The sequence below is a fragment of the Sparus aurata genome, chromosome 7, assembly GCF_900880675.1.
Source record: "Sparus aurata chromosome 7, fSpaAur1.1, whole genome shotgun sequence".
Classification (NCBI taxonomy): Eukaryota; Metazoa; Chordata; class Actinopteri; order Spariformes; family Sparidae; genus Sparus; species Sparus aurata.
This window is the reverse complement of record NC_044193.1, coordinates 18,977,502-19,003,497: the sequence shown is the minus strand read 5'-3', so window position 1 is coordinate 19,003,497 and position 25,996 is coordinate 18,977,502. Positions and strand designations below refer to the sequence as shown.

The 25,996-nt window shown below is 41.8% G+C and overlaps 1 protein-coding gene across 2 annotated transcripts in view; it reads left to right on the top strand.

Annotated features, from left to right (window-relative positions):
• kcnc4 (potassium voltage-gated channel, Shaw-related subfamily, member 4) overlaps window positions 1-10,680 on the top strand; it is a 28,602-nt gene extending 17,922 nt beyond the window's left edge. Inside the window, exons 2-4 of one of the 2 annotated variants that reach the window (XM_030422644.1) lie at window positions 856-1,792; window positions 2,574-2,750; window positions 8,196-10,680. In XM_030422644.1, coding sequence (XP_030278504.1) covers window positions 856-1,792; window positions 2,574-2,750; window positions 8,196-8,263 — 1,182 coding nt within the window. In that variant the 3' untranslated portion in view covers window positions 8,264-10,680. Of the gene's footprint in view, window positions 1-855; window positions 1,819-2,573; window positions 2,751-8,195 lie in introns of those variants that run through there. The other variant, XM_030422645.1, reaches the window with a different exon arrangement.
• The last annotated feature ends 15,316 nt before the right edge of the window (window positions 10,681-25,996 follow it).

The window sequence follows — 25,996 nt, the reverse complement described above, 5'->3', positions numbered from 1 at the left end:
GTGTGTGTGTGTGTGTGTGTGTGTGTGCGTCCATGGGTTTGAATTAAGTTGATCCTCTTGAATGAACTCAGAACTCACCTAAGACTTCGGTTATTTTTGCCTTTCTCTGTATGTTTGATAAAATAATGTGCATTATCCACCCAACAATGGAGATCACCTCCCAGGTTACTGCTGCAGTCAGGCTAATGATGATGAATCCCAGATGGTTAAAAGTTAGCTCTGAGCTCTTCACCCGCTAGTAAACTGCTTTTGATTAGCAAAGGATCCAATGTGACTGCAGGTGTTTATTCCTCCAGTAGGTCTGGCTCTTTCTCCGACTCTTTCAATTTTGCATCTTTGGATTGACTTCAAATGTAATCTCAACACATGAATCAAATCAGTTTCTGCACACAGTCGATTGTTGTAGGGCTCAACTTCTTGCAGCAAATCATTCTTGTACATGCTAAACTAACTTCCCAGTGATCCATCACAACAAAATGACATCCTTTCTTTGATGTTGTCAAACTTTGTGTGTTATTGGATGTCTTTGTGCATGACTTAAGTGTTCTCATATCAGTGTGTTCATTATTTTAGTCTTTGCTTACTGTCAATCCGCTGACACTTGATGCCTCTACCAGAAAATAATCCTTCTAAGCAAGCTGCTTTACAAACTTGATTGGCACGTCCTTATCTTTTTATTGGCGATACTGTACAGTTAGTGGGATAATTACAGTGGCATGGATTGAAAGAGTGTTTCTGAGGCGGCCGATATGCAGGCAAAGCATATTTGATGTAATAAACACAATAATGATTTTGTATTTGTTTGTGGGAAGACATGAAATAGCATTGATTAATTTTGTCATGTGTCTTATGCAGGGAGTCGCGCTCGCCTCTCTGTTTTTCATCCTGGTGTCCATCACCACCTTCTGTCTGGAGACTCACGAAGCCTTCAATGAACTGCAGAACCGGACGGAGCTGGTTGTCGTGGGCAACGAAACACACCCAGAGCAAAGAATAGAGATAGTGACCAAACCCATCCTCATCTTGGTGGAGGGCATCTGTGTGGTCTGGTTCACATTTGAGTTCCTGGTGCGAATCATCTGCTGCCCAAACAAGCTGGTCTTCATCAAGAACACGCTCAACATCATAGACTTTGTGGCCATTCTGCCATTCTACCTGGAGATGGGCCTGAGCAGTCTGTCATCCAAAGCTGCCAGCGACGTGCTGGGCTTCCTCCGGGTGGTGCGGTTTGTTAGGATACTCCGGATCTTCAAGCTGACGCGGCACTTTGTGGGTCTGCGAGTGCTGGGCCACACGCTGAGGGCCAGTGTCAATGAATTCCTCCTTCTCATCATCTTCTTGGCACTGGGCGTACTCATCTTCGCCACCATGATTTACTACGCTGAACGCATCGGAGCCGAACCCGACGACCCCAGAGGCACGAAGCACACACACTTCAAGAACATCCCCATCAGCTTCTGGTGGGCAGTTGTCACCATGACGACACTGGGCTACGGGGACATGTTCCCTCAGACCTGGCTTGGTATGATGGTGGGGGCTCTGTGCGCGCTGGCCGGGGTGTTGACCATCGCTATGCCGGTCCCCGTCATCGTCAATAACTTTGGGATGTATTACTCGCTTGCGATGGCCAAACAGAAGCTGCCGAAAAAGAAGAAGAAGCACAACCCGAACCCAGACGCTCCGACCGACTCGGCCTCGTTTGGGAAGTCAGAAACCAACTCACGCAGAGACAGCACGCAGAGCGACACGTGTCCACTGGCTGCCGAGGAGAGCGTCAGCAGGAACCGCTCAGGTCAGGCTGCAGTGCAATATTAAAGGGTCAGTTCACCCCAATTAAAATATTTTCTCTCTTACCTTTTGTGACAGCTACCCCTGCAGACAGTTCAGGTTTTATTTGATCAAGATTTTATGTAGAATTTTAATTCTTAAAAAAGAATCATGGTGCTCACATGACGTCATCATGAAAAATTATGACTAATGTCTCTCTTCTGGAAATAGTGTCCTAGTGACTGAATAATCTGCAGACGTCACTGTAAGCAGTTTTTATCGGTCATACTTTTACCAAATTAATATTCCCTTTTAATTTATTACCTATGTTTTCTGCAGATTACCCAGAGTGAAATTGTTACTGGAAAGAGATTTTACCATCAAATTTCCATTCGCCTCCATCCTTTATAATTTGGGTGAACTGCCCCTTTCTGCTAATGCTACTGTTCATTGTGTTTATTCATTAGGTTTTTAATTCAGAAAATGTTTTTTGTTTAACCTGTTCATTTTATTGATGATAAATATTTGAGTGATCTTGAGCCTAAAGGTAAGATAAACAGCCAGTGTATGTAAAGTCTTACAGTTCCTGAGGCTTTTCAGACTTTGACAGATGAGCCGCACACACTCATGCAGACAGTAACACACCGGGATCAAATTATTCCTTATACCATCTCAGCCAAATTGAATTTCATCACAGAAAAATACAGATTTTATGCAATATACCTCTGCCTTTGTCTGGGCCCTCGGGGTAGTCTCAGTAAAAGCTTTGGCATTTACGTTGCGGTGTGTTTTTGTCTTTCTGTCAGACTCGAAACAGAACGGGGATGCAAATGTGGCCCTTTCAGAGGAGGAAGGCTGCAGCTTGACCCAGCCGCTGTCCCCCAGTGAAAAGTGGTCCCTGCGGTGCTCCCGTGGGCGAGACAAGACTAAGAAAGAGTCCACTTGCTTCCTCCTGACCTCCGGAGACCCCAACGTCCATACTGGTAACTCACATACAACTCACAATTTACTGATACTTTACTGTTATTGTTTACTGCACGCTTTCTGCATTTAAGCTGTCTTGTAGTTTTAATTAACTCTTTGACAAAATCCAAATTTGGCTCTGTAATTATGTCATCAGCTATTTTGTGTGTTTCTACCACTGGTGCTCTCTGGGAATTGAACAATGTATTCAAGAAAAATCCCAACAGTTATGACTAAGTTTAACGCTGCATTCATTCTCCTCGGACTGTCCCACTTCCCGAGATGGGATATTGTTGATCTTCCAACTTGTGCCTCATGTCAGAATGTGGAAGCATTCGAAGCTAGAATTAAGTTGTTTTGCATCTTATCGCTCAGAGCATTTAAACAACACATTGATAGCTTTTTCCAGTATTTCAGTGACATGGAACAGAAAAGTAAGCGATACAATGAATGTGACTCTGGTAAAAGTGTCTACCATCAACCCAGTGTTTACTTTCGTCTACCTTGTTTGAGCGTCACATGACGTCAACTTGGCAACATGTGTACCAAAATCTTTCCAGAATTTCCGAGTTGTTGGTCCTACTTTAGAGGACATTCGCGTGAATTTTCCCAGTCGAATTTTCCCAGATGTAGGAAGATTCAGCTAACCTGGCTCCAAAGGTTAAAAAAATCTGCATACCGGGACATTTTTAGAGCACTTCATAACATTTATTTTGTATATTTTTAATCCATATATAAAAAAAAGTATATTGTGCATGTAGGTAGAAAGTGCTACATTTGGTCGGGGCCAGGCAAGCTTTTTTCTCTGTTTAAGTCTTTGTGCTAAGCTAAGCTAAGAGAAAGAAGGAAAAAAAACAGTATTGGAAGTGATCCTAAAATGTTGAACTGCTCCTTTAACTAAGCCAATAGTACATAGCGGAGACATCATAGTAAATGTTTTGATTTCTTAGACCAAATCACCCATTTAGACTAATCTCAAAAGAACTGTGGACTGTGTTTCTAATTGTGTCCCATTTTCAGCAGAAACAACACCAACATGGTGATCAGTTACACCATGTTCCCACTTCCCCTCCTGAACTTAAATCACCTCTCCTAAAACCTCCAACTGACTTACGCAGATTTTAGTCGTAAGTCACCAGACAGATCAAAAGGAAATCAATAGAAGAGCTTTGTTGCACTAATTGCATCATCCATCTGTTTGTTAGCGCTCTGTGAAGGAGCTCATCTTGAATAATCATCTTCACGGAGCACTGATAGGTTAGGGTTACAAATTTTAACATGCACCACCAATATTCTGTGATTTTGCCTCAAGAGCTGCCTGGAAAAGGTAACATGATTACAAAGAGGCTCTTTTAATTCTCTCAGTTGATATTCACTGTCAGCCTGCCATCTCTCTCTGCCTGGATGGCCGCTGGATCTCACATCTGAGCTTCCCAAAGTGCCCAAAAGCCCCCTGTGAGAAGAGGCTCTATATTTGGCAGCCATGGCTTCATTCCTGACATCCTGAGCACACACATCCCACCCAGTCAACATCCTGACTCTCATCTGCAAACAGCCCCACAACATTGAAGGTGTTTTCCTGCAAAACTGCACTTTACCAACATGCATTTTTCTACCAGAGCTCATTAGCTGTCAATGTGGATAAGAAAAAACAACACATAAATGGGGCACTTACTGTAGCTTGGCTCCTATGAGAGTATATATACCACCCCCTTTTTAAAAAATTTTCGACAGCGCATTACAAGAAATTGTATTTGGACGTGTTTCCTGAAAGCCTTGTCAATCGCTGTAGTGTGTGGAGTCTGTTAGGTTGATGCAGGTTAATGGCATGTTGTTGCATGCAGATGGAAATAAAAAAGAAAAGTCACAGTTATAGTTATATCAGTATATCAGTTATATCAAGGCAGATGGACGAGAAGAAGGGAGGTTTGTGGACAAACAGAGAAATTCAGCAAACAAGAATCCAGCCATATTAATGCCTGAGCAAGATATGATCAACACATGATGATATCCATAGAGATGCTCTCTAATCACGAGTGTTGCAGAATTCTGTTTGGAGAGTCTCACCTCCCTGTATGGGACCACTTTTAAACTGCTTGAATCTGTCAGGATATTGTACAGATGTAACCATGAACCGAGCACATAGGATATCACCATTTGTCCAATTTCGACAGGAATAACTGGCCTTGTCTGTTAGCCATTGACAGAGAGCAGGTGTTTTGTTAAAAAATAACAGAGATGACATCACTTGAGTGCATAGAACCCACTTTAATTCTACTAAATAAAGGCAGGAAACAGAAAATGTGCCTACCTGCTGTTTTTCGTCAAGGGCCTTTTGGCAAACAGCATGTTCTGCGTTTGCTGCGTTGCCCTCCTCTTTTGGATGAGAACTTGTACACCATCCTGTCTTCGTCACCTTCCTCATCACTGACGAAGCAGCACCAGTTTAGTAAGCCAGGTCATCGAGTGTAAGCAGCAGAATGGAATGAAAACTGAATTCATCTTCGCTGAATTAACAGAGCAAAATGTGAGAGATCTTCAGCATTATAACGAAAAGTGAAAATATTTTCGCTTCAGTATGAGAATATGGTGCAGCAAATTAGACTATGGCAGGAAACACTGAGAGCCCTGATCAAAAAAAAATAATTGTACATTTATTGGGTTTTAAACGCTAATTGTGTGGACCATAGTCAGTATTTGACAAAATATTCAGCTAAATCAAGTGTAAAACTTTATTTAATCTTACTTTAAAGGGGCAGCAGGATAGGATGACAGTCTGACCCTGAATCAGATTAGAACCACTTGTGAATGAGCTGTAAAAATAAAAAAAGTTAAAATTTCAATCAATTTTCAAATCAAATTTGATGCAGGTTGAAGTTGATGAAGCTTCCTGCTTCTTCAGTAAGTGCCTTACATCATGATTACAGTAATATCTGTTAATATGCACTGTCCCTGAGAAAAAACTGAATGAAATAAAAGCATGAAACACATTGTATCTTTAGTGTGATTTAACTCCCCGAGGATGACATTTCAGATTTTTTAAATTGCACATTTACATCCATAAAGCCACTTAAAAACAAATTAGAGACAAATTATTTGAACTTGCCTGAGAAACCTCTCTTTTCTTTTCTTTTTTTTTTTTTTTTTAGTTTTGTTCAGTATCAAAGTAATCCATTGATAGATGAGAACATTCACTACTATTGGAAACAGGAACTGTCAATAGCTTATTCAACATACTTTAAATGGCTTTCATTTTCCCAAATGGAAGCTAACGAACAGAGCTAACGTGAGTATGAGCCGGCTGCAGGTAAGCTAGCGCTAACTGGGCACACTTCAGAATTAAAAACAGGCAACAGGTTTAACTTTACGGGGTTGGTGACTGTAGAAATTAAGCATATTCTGACACCATAGTTTCCTCACTGTGTCAGGCTGAAGCTCTGCTGCTGTTGACTCCTCCAGCCTCGCTGTTTTTAACCGTCAGGACAGTCAAACATAAAGTTGCGACTCCGCCTGGTGTCAGCAGAGAGTCCGCTGTTTGGATGAGAAGGAGAAAGACGGTGCAGACGGACATGTCCTGTGTGTGTGTCTGAAATCACTGACATCTGAATATCAGATCTCCCAAAGTTATATTTGATCAAATCTGTGGCACAAAGAGAATTCATTAGAAGTCATCAGGATAGAAGAGTTATGAGTTATAGAAATCTATAGAATCCTCAACTTGATTATATCAGTATCAATAGGCTCTAAATGTCATACCCAAAATGAGATCAATAAAAGATCTGTCATAAATAATGCAGTTTACTTAACAGGACAAATGGTTGTTATGTGCTACAAAAGGTCATAATAGAGAGTAATACATCCTATATACTGACATCGTATTTCCATACAGCTATATCATCCAGCTCGGGAAAGAAGCAAACATAGAAACACAAATCTTAGCCATCCTGTTTCACACTGATTTATCTCATAATAGGCTGAATTATCTGGTCAGCTCGTGAAATTGTCAAGCGTGCTGTCTCCTGATTGAGGAGACAAAACAATGGGAAGCTGAGCAAAGCCAGAACACCTCAAAACCAATGTCTGAGGGACGGAGGGAGAGAGAGAGAAGGGGGGTAGTAATTGAATCCCGAGCCCTGTGTCTGGTGTATATGTGGATAATGACATCCCAGTCTATTACACAGGAATATAACACATACACAACACATTTTAGTCCACATTACCTGCAAAAAGGGTTCAAGTAGACTTCCACTGTTTTCTAACGCTGGTACAAACTGTTGGGGCAGAGACTGTCGCCTAAAAGAAACCTTTACTTGTCAAACATGCAGAAGGCTTTCTTTGTGATTGCAGCCATTTTGATGAGATGGAGAGAGATTATGGCACAGTGGCTCAGCTCCTCAGAGCTATGCCCATAGGGGATGGTGGTGTTACAGGATATAAGGTATGGATCATATTTCACCAGAGCGGTATGGCAGGAAACAGAGAAACTGACAGACGGATGCAGAAGGTCTGAAGATGTTCAGATGGTTATCAGGGACAGGAAATGGTCGCCCGCCCTGCAGTGGGAACAAAAACGCTGGTGGATTTGAAGTGATTATGGTCGTCGCAGGGTTTGCACTCGCTGTCACAATTTATAGGTACAAAGGCAACCACTGTCCTGGTCGAAGGCGCAGGGTCCGGCTGCAGCTCACTTCCTGCTTTGTGGTTGTGGCAGACCGTTGAAGTGCTCCTAAAAGGAAGCAGCAGGCGGATGTATGGACAAGCAGAGAGATGTGATGAGCTGCCATTTTCCCAAGTGACTCCCATTTAGGATGATCACCACTAATAGGTTTCCATTAACAACATGGGTGGTCGAGGCAAACGGCTCCTGCTTAAGTTCAGATCTGTAGGATTTCTTTTGTCCGTGGAGAAGAGCTAAAATCAGTCAATTATACGTTAAACGGGAAGTTATAAACAGTAGTTACGATACTGGTTCATGCTCCTGACGTTTTCATTTTTATGTGACTCTAAATTCAAAACATATAGGTGTAAAGATTTAGTACATAACATTTCTGCATTAAAATGTCTAAAAATGACTCAACTTCTGTTATATACCTTTATATTCTGTCGAATTGTGTTAATGCATTATCACAAATGTTTCCAACAATGTACCACAACGGTGGCAGAAATTAATAACAGTGCATTAAAACTGTTGGTCAGTCACAAGATGCTACGACCTTTTATGATTAAAAGACAATTAAGAAACAAAGGACTGGCTTATGAATAGACTATTATGAGTTGCAGCCCTTGTGTGACGGGTTCACGGCCTAAAGAGGGTCAGGTTTTATTCAGCAGAGATGTTTCTTTGCTTCATGTAAAAAAAAGAAAAAAGAAAAAGTAGTACTCAAGCTCCATTTTCTCAGTCTTTCATGCTCATATCATAAGTCCCTCTGTTTGAATGTATTTCTGTCTTTTGTGTTTCCTCACAGAGAGCTGTAAAGACATCCTCGCCGCCACTGGAAACTACGCTCAGCCAGAGGTCACCACTCTGACCTGACACTAACTGGCTATGAAAAGACGAGAGAGCATGAGTTGGCTGTGGAGTAGACGCTGTGCAGAGCTGCAGCTCCGCTCCCTGCTTTGTTTCCTTTTCCTGAATGAACTGCAGGCGGATTCTTTTTTTCTTCAAGACAAGATTCTAGTTTTGTTTTTTCTTTCTGTCATACATCCCAAAAACCCTGTGGTACAAAATCAGTTGCATAGCAGATTTATCGTATTTACTCTCATTTTAAATGTTAGAGACATTTTGCATGTGTTGCATGATCTAGCATCGTATGACGTACTTTAAAGACTGGCTGCCATTTGTATGGTTGTCATTCAGTGGACGTCTCATAGTTTGTCTTAAAAACCCTGAAGACCCTCAGATAGCTTCTTGTAATCGGGTCCTAATTTCACAATACTTCTTTTCGTACTCTTCTCATTGTTGAAAGGTAATATCATGTGTTTACAAGGTCCAATCATGACTGAGCAACATTTGAACCAAAATCTGTTGACAATTTCTGATCAAACCCAAGTGTGAAACCAATGTTACGTCACCTGTTGGTTTGTAGACTACCGTTTTGTAGTCTGGCTTTTTTTGGCCATCGCAGTCTTAATTTTTTGGAGCCAGAAGTGACCATATTTGGACCAGAGGGGTTGAGCTGGGGAGGACATCCTGACTGGATCTGACTGAGAACTCCAGGACATGCAGTGGTAGCAACTTATCAATCACAAGTTAGCCAAGCCATAAAGCATACCCTGCTTTGGTATCTATAATACTTGAAAAGGCACCATAATTTATAAAGTGGACATTGTGCTGTGCTGAGGAAGACTTTAAACTAGCGATCGAGACCATAAACTCACTCAGAAACTACTTACTGAGGTTATAAATCAAGTAGAAAGTCATTGGGTCATTTTTGCATGAGCTTACATACAATCTGAATTCTATTTGCAACAAGTGGAGTCGCCCCACTGCTGCCCATTAGCAGGAGTTCAGGTTTAAAGCACCAACGTGCACCGTCCTGACAAAGTTTGTAAAGCTCATAAACTCTCGATGAATAATAACTAACTTACTAAATCGTTGCCTAACATTGACTTTGCTTATTTAGTTGTGAATATTTATGTTCATGAATTTATGAATAATGTAATAAAGAAGGATTTGATAGAAAGTTTTCAGGGGCTTTAATCCGAAGTAAGTCTGTGCAAACCATCTGAAAACACTTCTTCTTTGCAATTGTTAACGTGATTCTTATTTTATTTCGGATAAATATGTACAGAAACCGTCTTTTTTTTTAAATGTAAAAAAAACAACAAAAAAAAACACAAAAAAAGCCACCGACATTTGGATTAACGTCTTATATCCATAAATGTTGTTAACTGTTGTGTAAGAACACCCAAACACATGTGGGTTTGTACAGCGATACTGTAACTGTGAACTAGAATTAGATGCGAACTTGAAATTGTCGTCCGGTCGTCATTGAAACAGACCCAGAGTTCTCCGTCGATCGTCCGGTCTCCGCCTTCCTTCACTGCCACCGCTTTTTGAACTCTGACCACAGGGACAACGTGCAGACACATTGGAGAGACACAGCGTGGCCTGAATGCTGCTCAGGCAACTCACTGTTTGTAAAAATCCTTGTACAGTAAGAGAGTTTCGACAAAAGAAGAAACTTTCAATGGCGCAGTATTGTTGAACACATACTACTGGTTGAGTCCGGACCAAATGTAGACGCTTAGATTACATGGTAGATTTTCTGTACCATCATACATGCAGTGCGACGCCATCAGTTCCACTTGTGCCTCATGTTGAGTAATGGAGCTAAAATGTGTGCAGTAATATAATTACATCTGTAGAAACCCTGTTCCATGTTTCCACTGAGAGAGGAGGAGGAGGAGTGTGGTTTCTTTCACTTGATATATTCCTCATGGTCTACCATAGTGGCCTTATGTTTATTAAACAAAGGGAAAGTTGGTTTCATCTTCATTAGACTCCAGCTTTGTTTCTCTGCTGGTCTGTAAGTATGTATGAGCACAGCTGTACGTACTGTATGTAGCACAGTGCATTATTCTGGATCCTCTCTCTTTTGTATATGACATGCATCATGAAATAGCTGTTAACCAATAACGAAAGATTATTATTTTGATAATTCACCTTTTAAGCCTCATTTCCTGTTTCCCCTCTTGTATATATTCGAATGTGATTGAGAAGCACACAACACATCAGTTTCATATCTCGCCATTATGGATTGTATAGGTGACTGTGATGGATTTAAACTGTCAGATGTCGTGTGTGTGTGTGTGTGTGCGTGTGTGTGTGTGTGTGTGTGCGTGCGTGCGTGCGTGCGTGCGTGTGTGTGATGTTGTATTATGTAGGCATGTGTTTCTATGCAGAAATAGAAATAAAATTCATTCCCCCTCCTGGTGTTGAAGATAAAATATTCTTGTTTCTGTAAATTTTTTGTTGCATTTCAGAATCATCAATTTTTTTCCCCCAAACTGCACAGTTGGCGGCCATTTAGTGCCAACACCGCCGCCGCTGCTGCTGCTGCTGTGTCATCTACTGTACGGCTATTTATAGAGGTGACAAAAGTGGAGTCTGGTGGTTGATCCTGTGCTTGCTCAAAGTGGTGTAATGGCAGTCACAGCCGTGCCTCCTGCTCTCCTGTGCCTCCATGATTATGTAGCGAAGGTGTAGATGGCATACAGAACAGATCTCCATGGAGATTTGGGATGACAGGCGACGCTAATTACTGCTCGGCTGCCTCCGTCTCTCCCCCTCCCTCCGTCTTTCACACGCAAAGAAACACCACTCTCTCTCTCTGAAGCCTCACACACACCTCAGCTCAGCGTGATCGTCATTACCGCTGTTGCCCATGAGAGACGTTTTGATGTTGAGGGATGTATTGTGCAGTGCACTGTGGTGATGAAGGGAGGGGGGGGTCAAGATGTCACAGGTGAGTCTCGGCCATCAAGGCTGCATGGACATAAAAGCGTGTGTTCATACAAAAGCAGACGCAGTTTTAAAGCACAGCTAATAATAGACTGAAGCACTGCGACAACATGACAAGGTGCTCTTCCTCTGTCTCTTAAAGTAGTACTAGTTCTTTTGACAGCATCTCAAAAAAATTGATCTGATTATAAACTTGGCTACACGGTGAGCGTATCTGTGCCAAGTGCCATTTTCACAAGGTAGCTGCAGCAAATTACAGGGCATTTAAAGGGATAGTTTCGTATTTTTCCACTTACTCCAAGTGGTGTCTGATCATGCAGACAGTTTGAATTAGTTTTTCCAGTTTTTGATACATCTTTTATACTATCTTAGCAAAACATTGGGTAAACTAGCTGAAAATTGACAAGTGACTCTTTTCCCATTGACAATAGACACATTTGCCTTTCCAGTGTGCCACATTCAACGTCACTGACACTGGAAAACAAGAAACAGAAAGCAGCACGGAGGCCAGTGACAAAGCAGTGTTTTCTTTTTTTATATATATATAAAGATTACTTCCGTCTGTCTTTCAACAAAAGGAAATGGATGTAAAGGTTTACGCAGTCCGCTGAAGACCCTTGAGTTCTGAGTAAAATGGAACACACCATTAAAATCACTGCTCTAGTGGTAAGTGTGAGAAAATGTGTTTTGATTCATCATTGAATCGCGATGAACTGCCACTTTAATACACTAAAAGTTTGAGTGACATGGATTTCTCAGCTTCCTCTACAGTTGATGAATTCTAATGATTTCTTTTTAGGTTTAAATCAAATTAATGTCCATGTTGGTCTTTTGAGAACTGAATGTCATAGTCATACGTTGAAGGTATCACCATAATCATTTTGTTGTAACGTCTCACCACTGCAGGATCAATATATATATAACATACTGTACAACACAAACAATGTCTCTAACCCCAGAGAGACACACCACCTTAACAGTCCTCTTGAAACCTGTGTTCCTCTCTGTGCTCTGAGGTGATAATTGCCCAGCTGGATCCTTTGATCTGGTTGAATGCCATATTTTGATGACTCCATCAACACAAAGCAGCCATCATGCTAGTAGCTGATAGTTTTCCACACCTCAATAACTCCATTAGCGGAGCAGCGTCTCCCGCTCAGGGACCCCAGAGGATAGGTGATTGACAGATCCGCAAGTCTGTGATTCATGAAACGAGATGAGCTCGGGCAGAGGAGAAAGAGCCGGAGCTGGAAGTTGAGAGACAGAATCTGTCAGGGCTTGTCCTGTCATCCTTGATTACTCCCCTTTCATTGTTTCCCCCCTTTCCCTGTTTCATTTTTTTTCTCCTCCGCTGGAGGTTGTCATGACGATACTGAACACAGTTTCCATGGAGAATGGCTGAGCCCAAGCCATTTTACCATTTCATTCATCCGTGAGGAATAGGGGCCATCATGACTTCTTATCCTGGCTGATAGAATAACTTTCACTTATTTATATCTTGATGAGGATGTTATCGGTTTATAACAGGCAGAGTGGACTTTCCACCATTTACTTAATGTATGCATTATGCACCATTATTGCATTGATATGGCCTGCAAATAGGTGATGAATATATGTGCAAAGTAAGATTTGGATCAATATATTGAACTCACTTTGTTCCTTTCAGAATAAATAGCTGCCCATTAATCTACCTGCTACACGCAGCTTTTATCATTTGAATCTGAAGAGGGAAAAAAAACTCTGTCTCTTACTTCTCTTTCCAATCTAAGATTTGAAGTAGAAAGTTGTTGTAATGCTTTTGAGTGAAGCAACAACGATGCCACCCAGTCTTACAGGCGCTTCCAAGTCCAAATTCGCCAGCCTCTGAGGGACAGAGGGAAGAAGGGAGAAAACTGAAGCACAATGTGGTTGCTATGCAGATGCAGCTTTGGGGGCTCTTCGCTGAAGTTCAAGGATCATCCCGATGTGGAGAGCTCACCTCTATTAGCCTTCAGAGCTTGAGTGGATGTGGAGCCACAGGAGCGCTTCACTGCCGTCATTAAGGAGAGCAGAAGATCTGGTGTCGTGCTGCTTCTCGACCGCGCCCCCAACTCATTATGATTCCCGTGTTTTTCACAGATCGAGCAGTCGTGTAGTCCAACAGAGAATACATCTTTGTATTGTCCTGAATATTTGACAATCTTGATTAAAAGATGTACAAGTAAAACACGAAAAGCCTAAATCACAGTCATACTAACTCTCTCCTGTCTCTTTCTCGGAAGCGGTCAAAACAATTTTCTTTGACATTTTTCAGTCTTTTCTGAGCTCCTAATATGTGACAGCGACGAATCTTTCCTGTTCGACGGATGAATCAGCCACCGGCGTGTTTCTGCAGTCGACCCTGGGAGATGCTTTTAACTTATTTTCACCGGGCAACTGGTTTATTTTCTCTGTAGCAATAAAACATGTTACACAAGCGAACAGAAGCTTCTGGACTTTGAATTGGGGCCTTGTAAACATATTTGGTGTTATTTCTAGCAACAGGTTGCAGACCAATAATGTAGCACTGTCTGTAGGAGAATCTCTTCCAAATGATCATCTGATGTTGTAAAACAAACACCTTTTGGAAAGGTGGGTCTTTAGATGACACAAATGTTCACAGACAAACCAATGTTTTACACAAGTTATGTCTACTTTCAACTGCTGAACTCCTTTTCTCTTGACTCTCCCGAAGGTTGTACATACATAACACAGTTCTAGTCATAATACTTAAATGCTGTGAATCAATCGATCTAGTGTTATCTATCTATAGTATCCTGCTAGCTGTCTAGTTCCCTTCAGAGGAAGACATTTCTCTCTCTGTATGTGGTTGTTTCAGTGTTATTTATTGCAGCCTAATTTGACGATTACTGTTTATTACAAGTATTTACTGAAGAGACCTAGCATAGCAGCAATGTTGCTTACAATACGTCTGGCTGGATAATTGTACAATACACATCATAATGCTTGTGTTTCTTGGCCTGTTTTCATCCCAAATCTGGGCAGCTACTAAGAACAGTTGTCATAACCATTTGAAATGATGGTCAAAATGTTTAAAACAAGAGCTGTGATAAATCACAATTGTCCTTTACAATAAAACTAAGATGTCCGTTTGCAGCTTCAGTGTCATCAGGGTGCCAGATATCAATATTTCTCTCCACCGTTTCTGCCCAAAGTGCCTTACGATCATAACTGTCCTCAAGTGAAAAACCCACCGACCATAACAACAAAGCCCAAAATTATAAATGGAACCAATCCAACCCTGCGAGCGCGGATGGAGACATAATGATCTGTGGAGAGCAGGAGAATTATTTCTCAGTCAACTATCCTAAAGGGAGCTTCCCTCCGCCACAGAAGCATTATGTGTTCAGCAGGCCGGTCTCCTGTGGGCCACTAATGGACAGCACTCCCTGTTCTCCTGTGCCCCAGTGTTTGTGTGTGTGTGTGTGTGTGTGTGGAGCTCCATCAGCATTGACCCTGGTGGACTGTGCATCATACCAGTTCCCCCAATCCTGCCACCACTCTCTCCCTAAACCTCCTCCACATAATGATCAGACCACCAGCTGAAACACTTTAAACAGCGCTGCATTTTATTTGAAGTAGCACTTTTATCCTGGCTGGTTAACTGGATATAATGTTTGAACACTGGCTATTACCGATGCTAAGAAGTCGTGATGGAGTCTTGTAAATGCAGCGCCAAGAGGAGGCCGAGAACAGTCAGTCACAAACAAACGTGTCTGTCTGAAATAATACAATAAAGTTTGATCAGTGAGGTATTATCGCTGATGCTTTAACATAGTGCACATATGTGTAAATAATAAAACATGTGCGTGTGTGTGTGTGTGAAGACAAGTAAATGGTTTTATGTTTTGCTTTTGTCTGAAGAAAAAAAGTGTAAATGTGAATAATTGGTTTTCTGTTCCCCTCAGCTGTCCAGAAGAGTCAGATGTTGTGCATCCATCTCAATGGATGGTGGAAGAGCAGCTTGCAAGCCAGTGGAAAGGCCAGGCAGCAGAGCCGCTTCATTATAAGCTCATGTGGCCTCAGCTGAGGGAGGAAAATATGACAGAGTGGTATCTGGATTTGTGAAAAGGAATCTGGCTCGTACAGCTGTGTTTACAACGTGCTTTTGTAAGGATCCTCTCCTCAAAACTTTATCATGTTTAAAGGAGATGTATCCTTTTTCAGTTATTTCCTTTCCTTAAGTGTTTTACATCCTGTAGGTTCTTATAAGGTGCATGTAAGAGATCTTGAAAGTTAAAAAGTTCCTCTCTCCCACAGAAAACACTGCTCAGATTAAATGAATGATATAAAACAGGTTAATTAGTGAAAGCCGTTATCTTTGGACAGAGCTAAGCTAACTGGCTGCTGGCTGTACTGTACTGACATGAGAGTGGCACTGAATCTCTAAATCTAACTCGTGGAAAGAAAACAAACGTATTGCCCCAAAAATGTTTCTTTAACATAATTCTAACACTTTTTCACATATCTTATACATATAATTAAATATAACTGAAAATGTATAATAATATAATAAAATCACAATAGATTTGATATAGTTGAAACATTCATTTAACAAAAAAAATATATACATCAAATAAAACCTGTTTTACACATTTCAGTTGGTAATGTGAAAAGATATTAAATAAATATAACTTAAAGTATGAACTATACAAATCTAAACCCGTCTTTCACCTCTCAGGTGTCCTGATTGTTGGACGTTTTGTTCCTGTTCGAGCTCTGTGAGTCTCAACAATCAACTTTCACCAAGTGACCCGGCTGATTGGATTTGTGCCAGCTGGTGAAACAAACAAAATCTGCTGCTTCTCCTCGCTTTTCTGAGAAGTCAGGGCCTCATACACAGATATCTCCCAGCTGGATTCTGTGGTAAACAGTTGAACAATCATTAGGTGCTTTTCCAAGAAACATTTATGTATCCCGAACAAACTTACAAACAATATCATCAATCAGAGCGACAGATTTTTGGGGGGGACATTTCCACTCTGACTGCTTATCTTTGCTTTGAATCTGGAGTCAGCTAAGTCAGCCGGAAAGTAGTGTGAGACTTTGAAGCCAGTGTTCTCCGGACAGCCTCTCCTTAAGCTCTTTATTACCATTTAGTAAAGACACGTTACTGCGGGATGATATTCCTCTCGGATGGGAGGGGTTTCTTCAGTACAGTAAGAGCTGGGCCATTATGCCTAAAGGCAGGCGGGAAATAGCTCGGCCATTAGTATGTGCATTTCCCTCCTCACTATACCCTCTGAAGTCTCTGTAATTCCGGGCCCATTTAGATATGCCTATGCAGTCACTTCCTGACACATTGAAAGGGAATAATTAAAAAAATGGACCATAGAAGTGAAAAGCAGGAGGTCATGAATATTAAACTCTTGTGTCTTCCTACTTCATGGGCTCTAAAGACCTCTGTCAAAACACAACAGTCTGTATCTTCTCTTTACAGCAATGCCACATGCAAACTTTCGATCCAACAGCGTGCCATTACTTATGCATAGCAAAGTCTTCCAGTTAGAAAATGAGAACATCCATTCTTTCTCAGCAGAGGTCTAATCAGCGCCCACCACTCTTCAGCCGTCATTACGGACAGGGCGTTTCAGAGCCGCACTCCAACAAAATGGTTGAATGGTGCAATCATCCCTCTGACCGGGCCAGCAAACACTAAATGGCCAATGCATTAGTGATGAGGCCATCACCAGGTAGGTGGGGAATCATTGAGGCGCCACTGTTATCATCAAAGACTTACTGTATTGTCTTCAACTCCTTGGTATTGAACGTGAAATTGTTAAATATTTGATATTGCTGGCCATTTAGTGATGGCATCCTTGGCAAGTAATCACTGATTGCATGTTGGTCGAACTTCAAGCTGAGTTTCATGGAACTCCAGGAAGATTTGACAAAGAGAAAAAATAATGATGCAGGCTTGAAATTTGGACTGAAGACACACTAACATATAAAGAGTCTGTTCTTCATGACTTAGTGTTTGCACTGCTCCCAGCAGCGGTGTGAGGTTGTACTGCTAATGACAAGTCTACCATGCTGAAGTTATGTTCGCTGTACATAACTTTCACCTTGTTTACCATCGACAATTACTAATCACCTCAGCCATTTTTCAGATAAAGCTAGAGTGTGACAGAAAAAAGGCACATTTCTGCTACTTGCTGCATTCAATAAGTGCTCAGTCTTCTGAACCGCGAGGCAAAGCCTCACACGTCTAGTCTTGCCTTTGTTTGAACAGATTTTGAGGTATTCATCTGAGATTATGGCTGCGACCACAATGCAAGTGACTGGAAAGTGACAAAATTGCTCCTTAATTCACATTACAAAGGGGAATGTGTTTTTCTCTGGATGATCCACAGACCTCACTGTCAACAGTTTTGGACTGTGTGTGGGGATCTTTTCTTTTTTCTTAAAGTAGTGCTTTTGTGAGGCATCAATTAATATCTCACCAAATTAAACATTACATACTGTGAGCTACTGGTCATGCCAGATCATGAAACAAGTGTATATTCACTTAAATTAAAATCTGTTGTTTGCTGCAAAATTCACCTCTAAAAAAAACCAACAACAAAACCCAGAGATGCAAGTCGCACCAGCAGCATCATGTCTGTACATAAGGCTTCACCATCTGGGTTATTTATTCACTGGTGGTGTTTTCCTCTTCTCATTCACACAATCCAGCCTGGTGCAAGGCAGCATCAACTGACAGATTTAGCTGAAACCATAGCAACCAGAGAGTATCTCTTCAGTCAACGTGGCGATCAATGCAACAAATCAGCCCCATCAACCATCTGAAGACTCACAAAACATAAACCACACCTCAGCTCCCCCCACCGTGGGACGATAGTCTGCAGCCGAGAAATGGAGGAAACACAACCGACATGCAGGGTTCATTTCCAACACACCTGGAGCACGTGCCATTGTTCGGCTGCAGTTCTCATCTGTGTGTGTAAATATATGTGTAGTAGAACGTAACCACAAACACATTTCTTTAAGTGATGTGCTATTTCTTGCATTTTTGAAGAGGCCTTTCAGGAAATCAGATGTAGAAATCACGTGGGAAATATAGCACGCCTGCCTTTAAAATTGGTGTGAGCCATCACTGTCACCGCTCCGTGTGAAAGATGTTGTTGTTTCACTTAAGACGCTTGATTAAGTGAGATCAATACCACAATATTGACTTACAAGATCCCTGCCAGGCGCTGCTAGAGAAGAAATGAAGGAATGAACTGGTTCCAAATATTTCCAGAGACCCTGCTGCCAGATATCTCCCTGCACTCATCACAGGAAGCCACGTCGATGTTTCCATCTGTTCGTGGGTCTGGTCTTTGCTTTTCTTGAGTAGTGTTTTGTTTTATTGTGGATTTATTTTCCACGTTGTCTCTCACAAACCATCAATAGTTTCCAGTATCAGGTTTATCAAATATTTTGCTGTCAAAGATGTTAACCGTAAATTACACACCACAAATTTGTGCTGTGCAGCCTCAACACATCAGCACAAAGGTAGTTTTCTTAGTTTGTTATACTTGGGGTCTCAAAGTTTCCAATGTTTCAGGCTAAATTTTGGGGGAAAACATATGAAATGATACACCTAAAATATTTCCAGATTCACAGTCTTGAGCTTGATTTGTTTACTCTGTGTAAACATCATGTAAACATCATGTAACTGTAATCTGAAATCTAAAGTTTGGAAGAGATTTGGATTTTATAGGAAGGAGGGACATTTGGACAAAAATCTGGCCATATGTAAGGTCTGTAGAACAGCTATTAAGTACAGCGGTAGCACGACAAATCTGAAAACTCACCTGGTAGGACGACATGGAGAAGACGCAACGAGGAGTCTGTGGAGGCTAATGATAGTAGGGTTACAGCTAGCACAAGCAAGAACACACAAGACAATGACATACCTATTAAAGACTTTTTCCAGCCAGGTAATCGTGGCATCTATAACCTGTTTTTTGTGACAGACTTACGACCTTACAGTGTGGTTGAGTGTGATGGCTTTCAAGACATGGTAAGGTAAGCAATGTCACTTTTATAGAATTGCTTATTTTAATTTATAATGGAAAATAAAACAAATGTTAAGAACTGTATCAGATTGCATAGTATTGTATCGAATCGCACCAAATTGTTCCGTATTTAAAATGTATCGTCCCTGAATTGTATCGTAGCCCATGTATCTAGACATGAGAGAAAGATGCACACCCCTAATAAAGAAGTTAAATATAGAGCCACCAACCTGAAGCTACTTTAAAGGGGAATCTCGAATGTCAAGGAATCAAAACACAGTTGCTTGAAATAAATAGAAAAAATAAATGGATGAATACAAGTTGAATTAAAAAAATATAAAAACAAACCACAGTTAAACTAATTTTCTGTTTCAAAACAAATATTTTCAGCACTGACTTTCAGGATGATTGATGCAGTCAGGCGACAGTGTTCGTCTGTGGGCTTGTTTGTTTGTTCTGTATCAGTCTGATGGATCCCGTGACCTCTGCGCTGCCTCCTCTCTCTTTTCCTGGTGCACTTTGAACGTCTTCCTGTTTACCTGTGACCTCTCAACCTCGCAGAAACAGAGAGTTATGTGAAGATAAATAGAGCCACTCTGCTTTCAAAACACACACAATATTTTCTCTGTAATAGAGCGTTGTTTTATTTTAATTTCCTAAGATCACAATCTGTCTGATAAGAGGGTTTTCTGTCCATCAACAACGGCTTTTACAGGCCAACTGGAAGCACAACCCTTCGTCTTTATTGTCCGTCCAGGGATATTCTCGGCTCTCCTTCGATACACCACAAGTGAATACATGAAAGGTTCTCCTCTTCACATTTCATGGCAATGCTGCGGTTATTAAAGGTGGTTGGTTGTCGGTGGGTGTCTGAGGCCACAGTCGCCTCAACCATCTAATTGGAATCTCGGAAAGGACGAGCTGCATTGGGGTCCAGGAGGGCTCGAGTATGGAGATAATTGCAATGTTCCACTTGTTTGCAATGATTAGATCTTTATATTCACCATTACAATATATTCTAATGTAAAGATACATTTTTTTAAGTAGTTATATCCTCATATATCTGATCCTATTTCAGAGAAAAAAAGAAACATTCAAAGATACATTTGGGTGTTTCTTAAAACTGTTTCATCGCTTCCTGCTTCCCTTCACCCCGCGTCAGATAATCGACCTTTCTCGCTCCCACAGCGGTGCGTGAAGCCTCGCACACAACCTGTTGCTCATCCAACAGGAAAAAACAAATGGAGCGGAAACAGCCGCCTCTTGTGACCTGCTCTACCTGTTCCTCTGTCTCCGTCCTCTGATTGTGACTGCTGTTTCTATCCTTGACCACTTCATCAACCAACGATTCCATGTAATGAATTTAAACCAATGTTGTGAAATAGCTGTAAGGTAAGATATGTATTTAATCATGAGTTTTTCAGATCAACAGTTCCCTTACTTGTCTCAGTCCTAAATGGATTTTCCAGAGTACACTCAGGAACAACATCTCTGTCTGTGTTTCATGTTAGTTGTTCGTGAGCAGTTTCTGTCACGGTGACAGTGTTATCATTGTTAGCCCTGAGCTGTGCCTGCCAGCTAAAGCTGAACTGAAAATAACACGAATGAAAAGCCATTAGCTAAAATAATATAAGAGTGGTTTTACCTTATGTGTTAGAGTGACATGCTGATGCTTTGTATAATGTTTACCAAGCATGTTAGCATGCTAATGTCTGTGGTGAGTTTTACTCATGCAGGTCATTCTACTGTATGTGAGGCACGATCAGCCATTGGAGGAAACAGATGATGCAGCTCTCTCTACTCAAGGCAGCTGATTGGTTGAATCATCGGTCAATGACTGTCTACCACTGTCTAACTTCAACCAATCAGATCAACGGTAGGAGACTGTTTGTAAATCAAACTCTTGCCAAAGCCGTTCAGTAGAAGAGAGAGAAAATTTCCAGTGAGAAAATCCCTCAGTCTCAGTGGTTCTGATGAAGTTGATGCTAAAGCAGCATCTACACTGAACTCTTTCTGAACCTCCATTGTTGTTTTCAAACAAACAGTCTCTTCTCTCGCCGGTCTTCACGTCATTAACCATCCCAGAAGCTGCCAGTAGCTCCTCAAAGGGCAGTGATGTGTTCAGTCACATAGTTTGAAGCCAGGCCAGATGGATTTGTGATTTGTCACATGATCACGTGATATTTGAATCTAGCTGCCTCGTAAGATAAACCTGTCCTGAGAATTGCAGGTATTAGGTTGTGATGCAAAGTACTGAACAATTTAAATACTGAGACGATGGTGGCAAATTGAATGTCAAAGGATTAACAAAGTTATTAAAAGTTCTCCCTGAGGCTAACGTCTACAAGAAATTTCCTAACAATCTATCCAGTAGCTGTTAATATATTTTAGTCTGGACCGAAGCGGTGGACAGACACACTGTCCCCACCATTCCGAGAGCCTGTGCTGCTTGTAAGGTTAAAAAACAGCTCAACTCATTTCATTTTAGGGAGGTTTTGTAAAGCAGCGTTCACATTTTGGAGCCTTTTGCTGTTTCAAACAATCAGAATCAAACAAAGAACTTTTTCTGCGCGCACCTCTCCAACCTTGTGATGTTAAAAACAAACACATTTAGCAGAGATCTGTGTTAGTCGTTAATGAAAAAAACAAACATCTTCAAGCATGAAATCACTGTCTTTTTTTTCTAGTGAGCAACATGTGGCCTCCTTCACTGGTGATGCTGTTAAAGCTCAGCCTTGTTTACAGTGAGACGAGCCGGTCAAACAGTAATGAGCTGTCGTGGCTGTCGGGTTGGTCCTCCGAGCAGGCCTCACAGAGGACCATCTGGCCTCTGCTGTTGAAGCTGACAGCAGCTGAAAGAGCCATGTGAGACTATGAGTGATGGACAGCAGCCCACACAATCCCGATCTGCCAGGAAAATGCCGCTCAAAGTGTGAAAAATGTCCTCCTGGATCAGGTGGCGGGGCAGTGGGAAAATGGGAAGCGGCCTGTTGGCTGCATGTGCTGTTCTCAGATAAACATCTGTAAGTGAACCTGCAGGTGGGATTCCCATTAAAGCGTGTGCATATACACTCTGTGTTTGTATTATAAAGTCACCTCAGCCTATTTGTGTATGTCATGTGTTGCGCTGCGGTGGGAAATGATTTGTTTACAGGATACGGAATAGTGAGATGTTCTTCAAAGTGCACCGGACAGCCGAGAGGAAGTGTGACGCAGCCTGGGAGACAAATAGCTTGACATTTACGCACACAGACTGCGTGGCCAAAACCAACACAGCAGCAGCACCAGCAGGAGCGGCAGCATCAGTCCTGGCTGTATTGGAGCTCTGCGTGCTCACACTTAAATATCAATTAAAGTAAAATCGCGCTGTAGACTCCAAGATGGCCTTTTTCAAGCGCAGCACCATTTTATTAGATTCACCACTCGGCATAAGAGAAGCTACAATTAGATGGGAATTCAAGGTTCAAGGTTTATTTAATTGTCATTCAACAACACAGGGTTGTACAGGGACATGTACGTTGTTGTCCCTTCATGCAACATGGCAAAAAACAAACAAACAAAATAAGAAAATGATGTTGGAGTGTTGAGGATGAGCTCAGGAGCCTCACAGTCAGCTCTGACTGACACCTCTGTGTCTTTTGTCTGGTGGCAGCAGGGTGAACAGACTGTGGCTGGGGCGGGCGTCATCTTTTTTGTATCCTTTAGGCTCTGTGCAGACATCTCACTTCAACAATGTCACTCATGCTTGGTGGAAGGGTGTCAGTGATCTTCCAGACAGTTTTAATCACCCGCTGAACAGCAAATCCTGTCTGGGGCCGTGCACCACCAATGCCAGTTTGTGATGTTTCCAGTCAGGGTGATTTCTTTGGCTCCTCTGCAAAAGGTGGCGAGAACTTGGCACTGGAATTTAAACTTCCAGTTTCACTAAGAAGTAGAGCCACGACAGAGTCTCTATGATGACCTAAAACTGTCCACCTGCTCCACCTCAGCTCCACTGAAGTAGACAGGGGTGTGTCTCTTTGCCTCCTTTCTAAAATCAACAGTCAGCTCCTTGGTTTTGCTGACGTAGAGTAGATTTTTTCTGTTTGCAGCACTCTGCAAGATTGTTGATTTCCTCCTGATATGAACTCTCAGCGTTGTTTGTGATGCGGTAGTGATGCTGGCGACGTCTTCAAACAAGTGTTCTCTGTGTCAAGGGAGAACCCATGTCATGGGTGTAGAGTGTTAACAGGAGGGGGCTCAGCACGCCTGTGTTGAGCAGTAAAGTAGAGGAAGTGCGACTGTCTGCGGTCTGTTTGTGAGGAAGTCCAATAGCCAGAGTGGTGTACTCAAGACCAGAGTGTTTAGCTTTCCCATCAGCTTCAAGGGTGTGTTGAGCTGGAACCAACAAACAGCATTCTGATGTAGCTGTTCTTATTCTCAAGTTGTGTGAATACTGAGTGGAGGGCAGTGGATATGGCATTCGCTGTGCTTCAGAATGAAAGCAACAGGAGAGAAACAGGCCGCTGAGGCTCTGCTAAGTGTCTCCTGTGTGACCCTGATGTGAATCTGTACCATCTGACTGCACTTGTATAAACAATGAGCCACCGCAAGCAGCTGTAAAGAGACAGCAGGCGATGGACCTTGCAGCTGAAAGGGGAAGATGATGTGTCCCTGTCGACAGCACGTAATAAGTCTGCGGTGTGATGGATGTATGAGCATGTGCATCCTTTGCTCTGGCAATAGGCCAATGTTGTGTCCGTGCCGCTGTGTTAGAGCTGGCTGCACAGCTCTGCACAGCTCCAGCTGAGCTCATGGTGGTTTGGTAGGCTAAACTGCACATGGTGTAAACAGTGGGCTACCAGGCCAAATTGTTGCGTCCATTTCCAACCAAATGTCCATCAGAGTGGGACATGAGATTTGCAATTCAGTCAAGATTTTAAACAAAAGCCACACAAGTAACATATCCCAAGTCAAGAGGAGCTGTGGGAACTGAAAGGGCACTTAACAAAATTTTGTGTTTGGTCACTGAATGTCGTTACAGTAATTGATTATCACTTTATCATTAAGAGTGGGCTAATAAACAGATAAGAACTACACAATCATACAAGTGTAGGTACTACAGGTACGGGACAAGACAAACTGTCGTCAGGTTAAAGGTCCCATATTATACTGTTTTTCATCAATTTCACACAGCTGTCAGAGGCCCAACAACTCTGTATTCGATATGTATTACCCCAAACACATCCGTGGTCCTGCATTCCAGCTGTCTAAAAGTCGCTCTGCTGAGCTGTATTCAGAGCACTCTGTTTCTGTGCCTGCACCTTTAAATGCATTCAACCGAACCAGTTTGACCCAGAATCGGACCCAGAGGGAGAGGCTTCTGAAGAAGTACAGACTCTGCGGCTGCAGCAGGACGTTTCAGAATGGTTAGTGTGGCTAAATAATGTTAGTTTGTTTGTATGTGTTGTTACAGTTACTACCGTGTAGCTAATGGCTAACAGCTAGCAAAAGCTGTGTTTGTCACAAACACAGTCTCCAAACTCCTGGACACTGTTCGCATCATCTCTGTCTCCAGTCTGCACGTTTCCAGACTTTCTACTGTGACAACCAAGCTCCATCGTAATATCATTAACATCACACTCGCTTCAAACGCCGTTGCATAGTGGACCGAAGTGGAGCTAACTAGTTAGCCAGTTTCCAGCTGACTTCACCATACTCGTCGGCAACTGTAAATACTATCAAACCGCGGCGACAATTAAAGGTGGCTTGGGTGCAGTTGCTTCGTCCGGTATGGTTGAGACTGATCCTTTTACGAGGATCAGTGTCGAGGCAAAGCCAGCTTTGTACTGACCCTCGTTACTGAAGCAGTCCGATGTAAAGTGGTTAGCACACACATACAAGCTAACACGAACCGCACTTATGTTGATTTATACAACCAACAACAGAGCAATTGCGTGTCTAGCTCTGAGCAACAATGTTGCGAAACACTGCTGTCTCTCCGCTGGACACACCGAACTTCACCTCGGGGATGAACGCCCCCCTCTCTGATATCTCCTATCACCCTCAGAGGAGGTCGGCCTATGAAAATGACTCCTTTCGTTACGTAACGAAAGGAGCAGAATCTGAACAGCCTGTAGGAGCGCCTTGTTACCAGTTGGTGGGCTGCAGAGACCATGCAGGAATCACTGGTTTTCCTCATTTTGGGAATTGGCAGGCTCAGGGAGGACCAGCTTATATATGTTGAGAGCAGGGAAAACGTGTTTTTTATGATATGGGACCTTTAAAGTCTTGTTTTCCCTGTTTTACTGTTGCTTGCTCATAAATATTGAAATATATGATGAGATAAGATAACAATTGATGGATAAAAATGAAACAAAAGCAAAGCAAGAAAATAAAAAATAAAGTAGGAAGTAATGACAATAAGCCTGTTTGCACTCTATTCACCTTTCACTTACAGTTATGAAGGAGGATAGTTGCACCCATATTTGTGATACACATAAGGTGTGCAGGATACAAAAAAGTATAGAAGTATAAATATAATTGCACAGAGACAATTGGACTGCACAAGATTTATATTTGATAATCTAATATATAAAATGATATATTATAAATGCCTTGTTGATAAATGAGAAATTGATAAATATACCAATAATCACAGTTTTCCCAAAGATATATTAAGATATATATGCAACATTTTAAGAATAGGCTTTTGAATACATAAATATATTTACCAATGTATAATCAAAATGTACATTCATCATATTTTGTAATATATTGT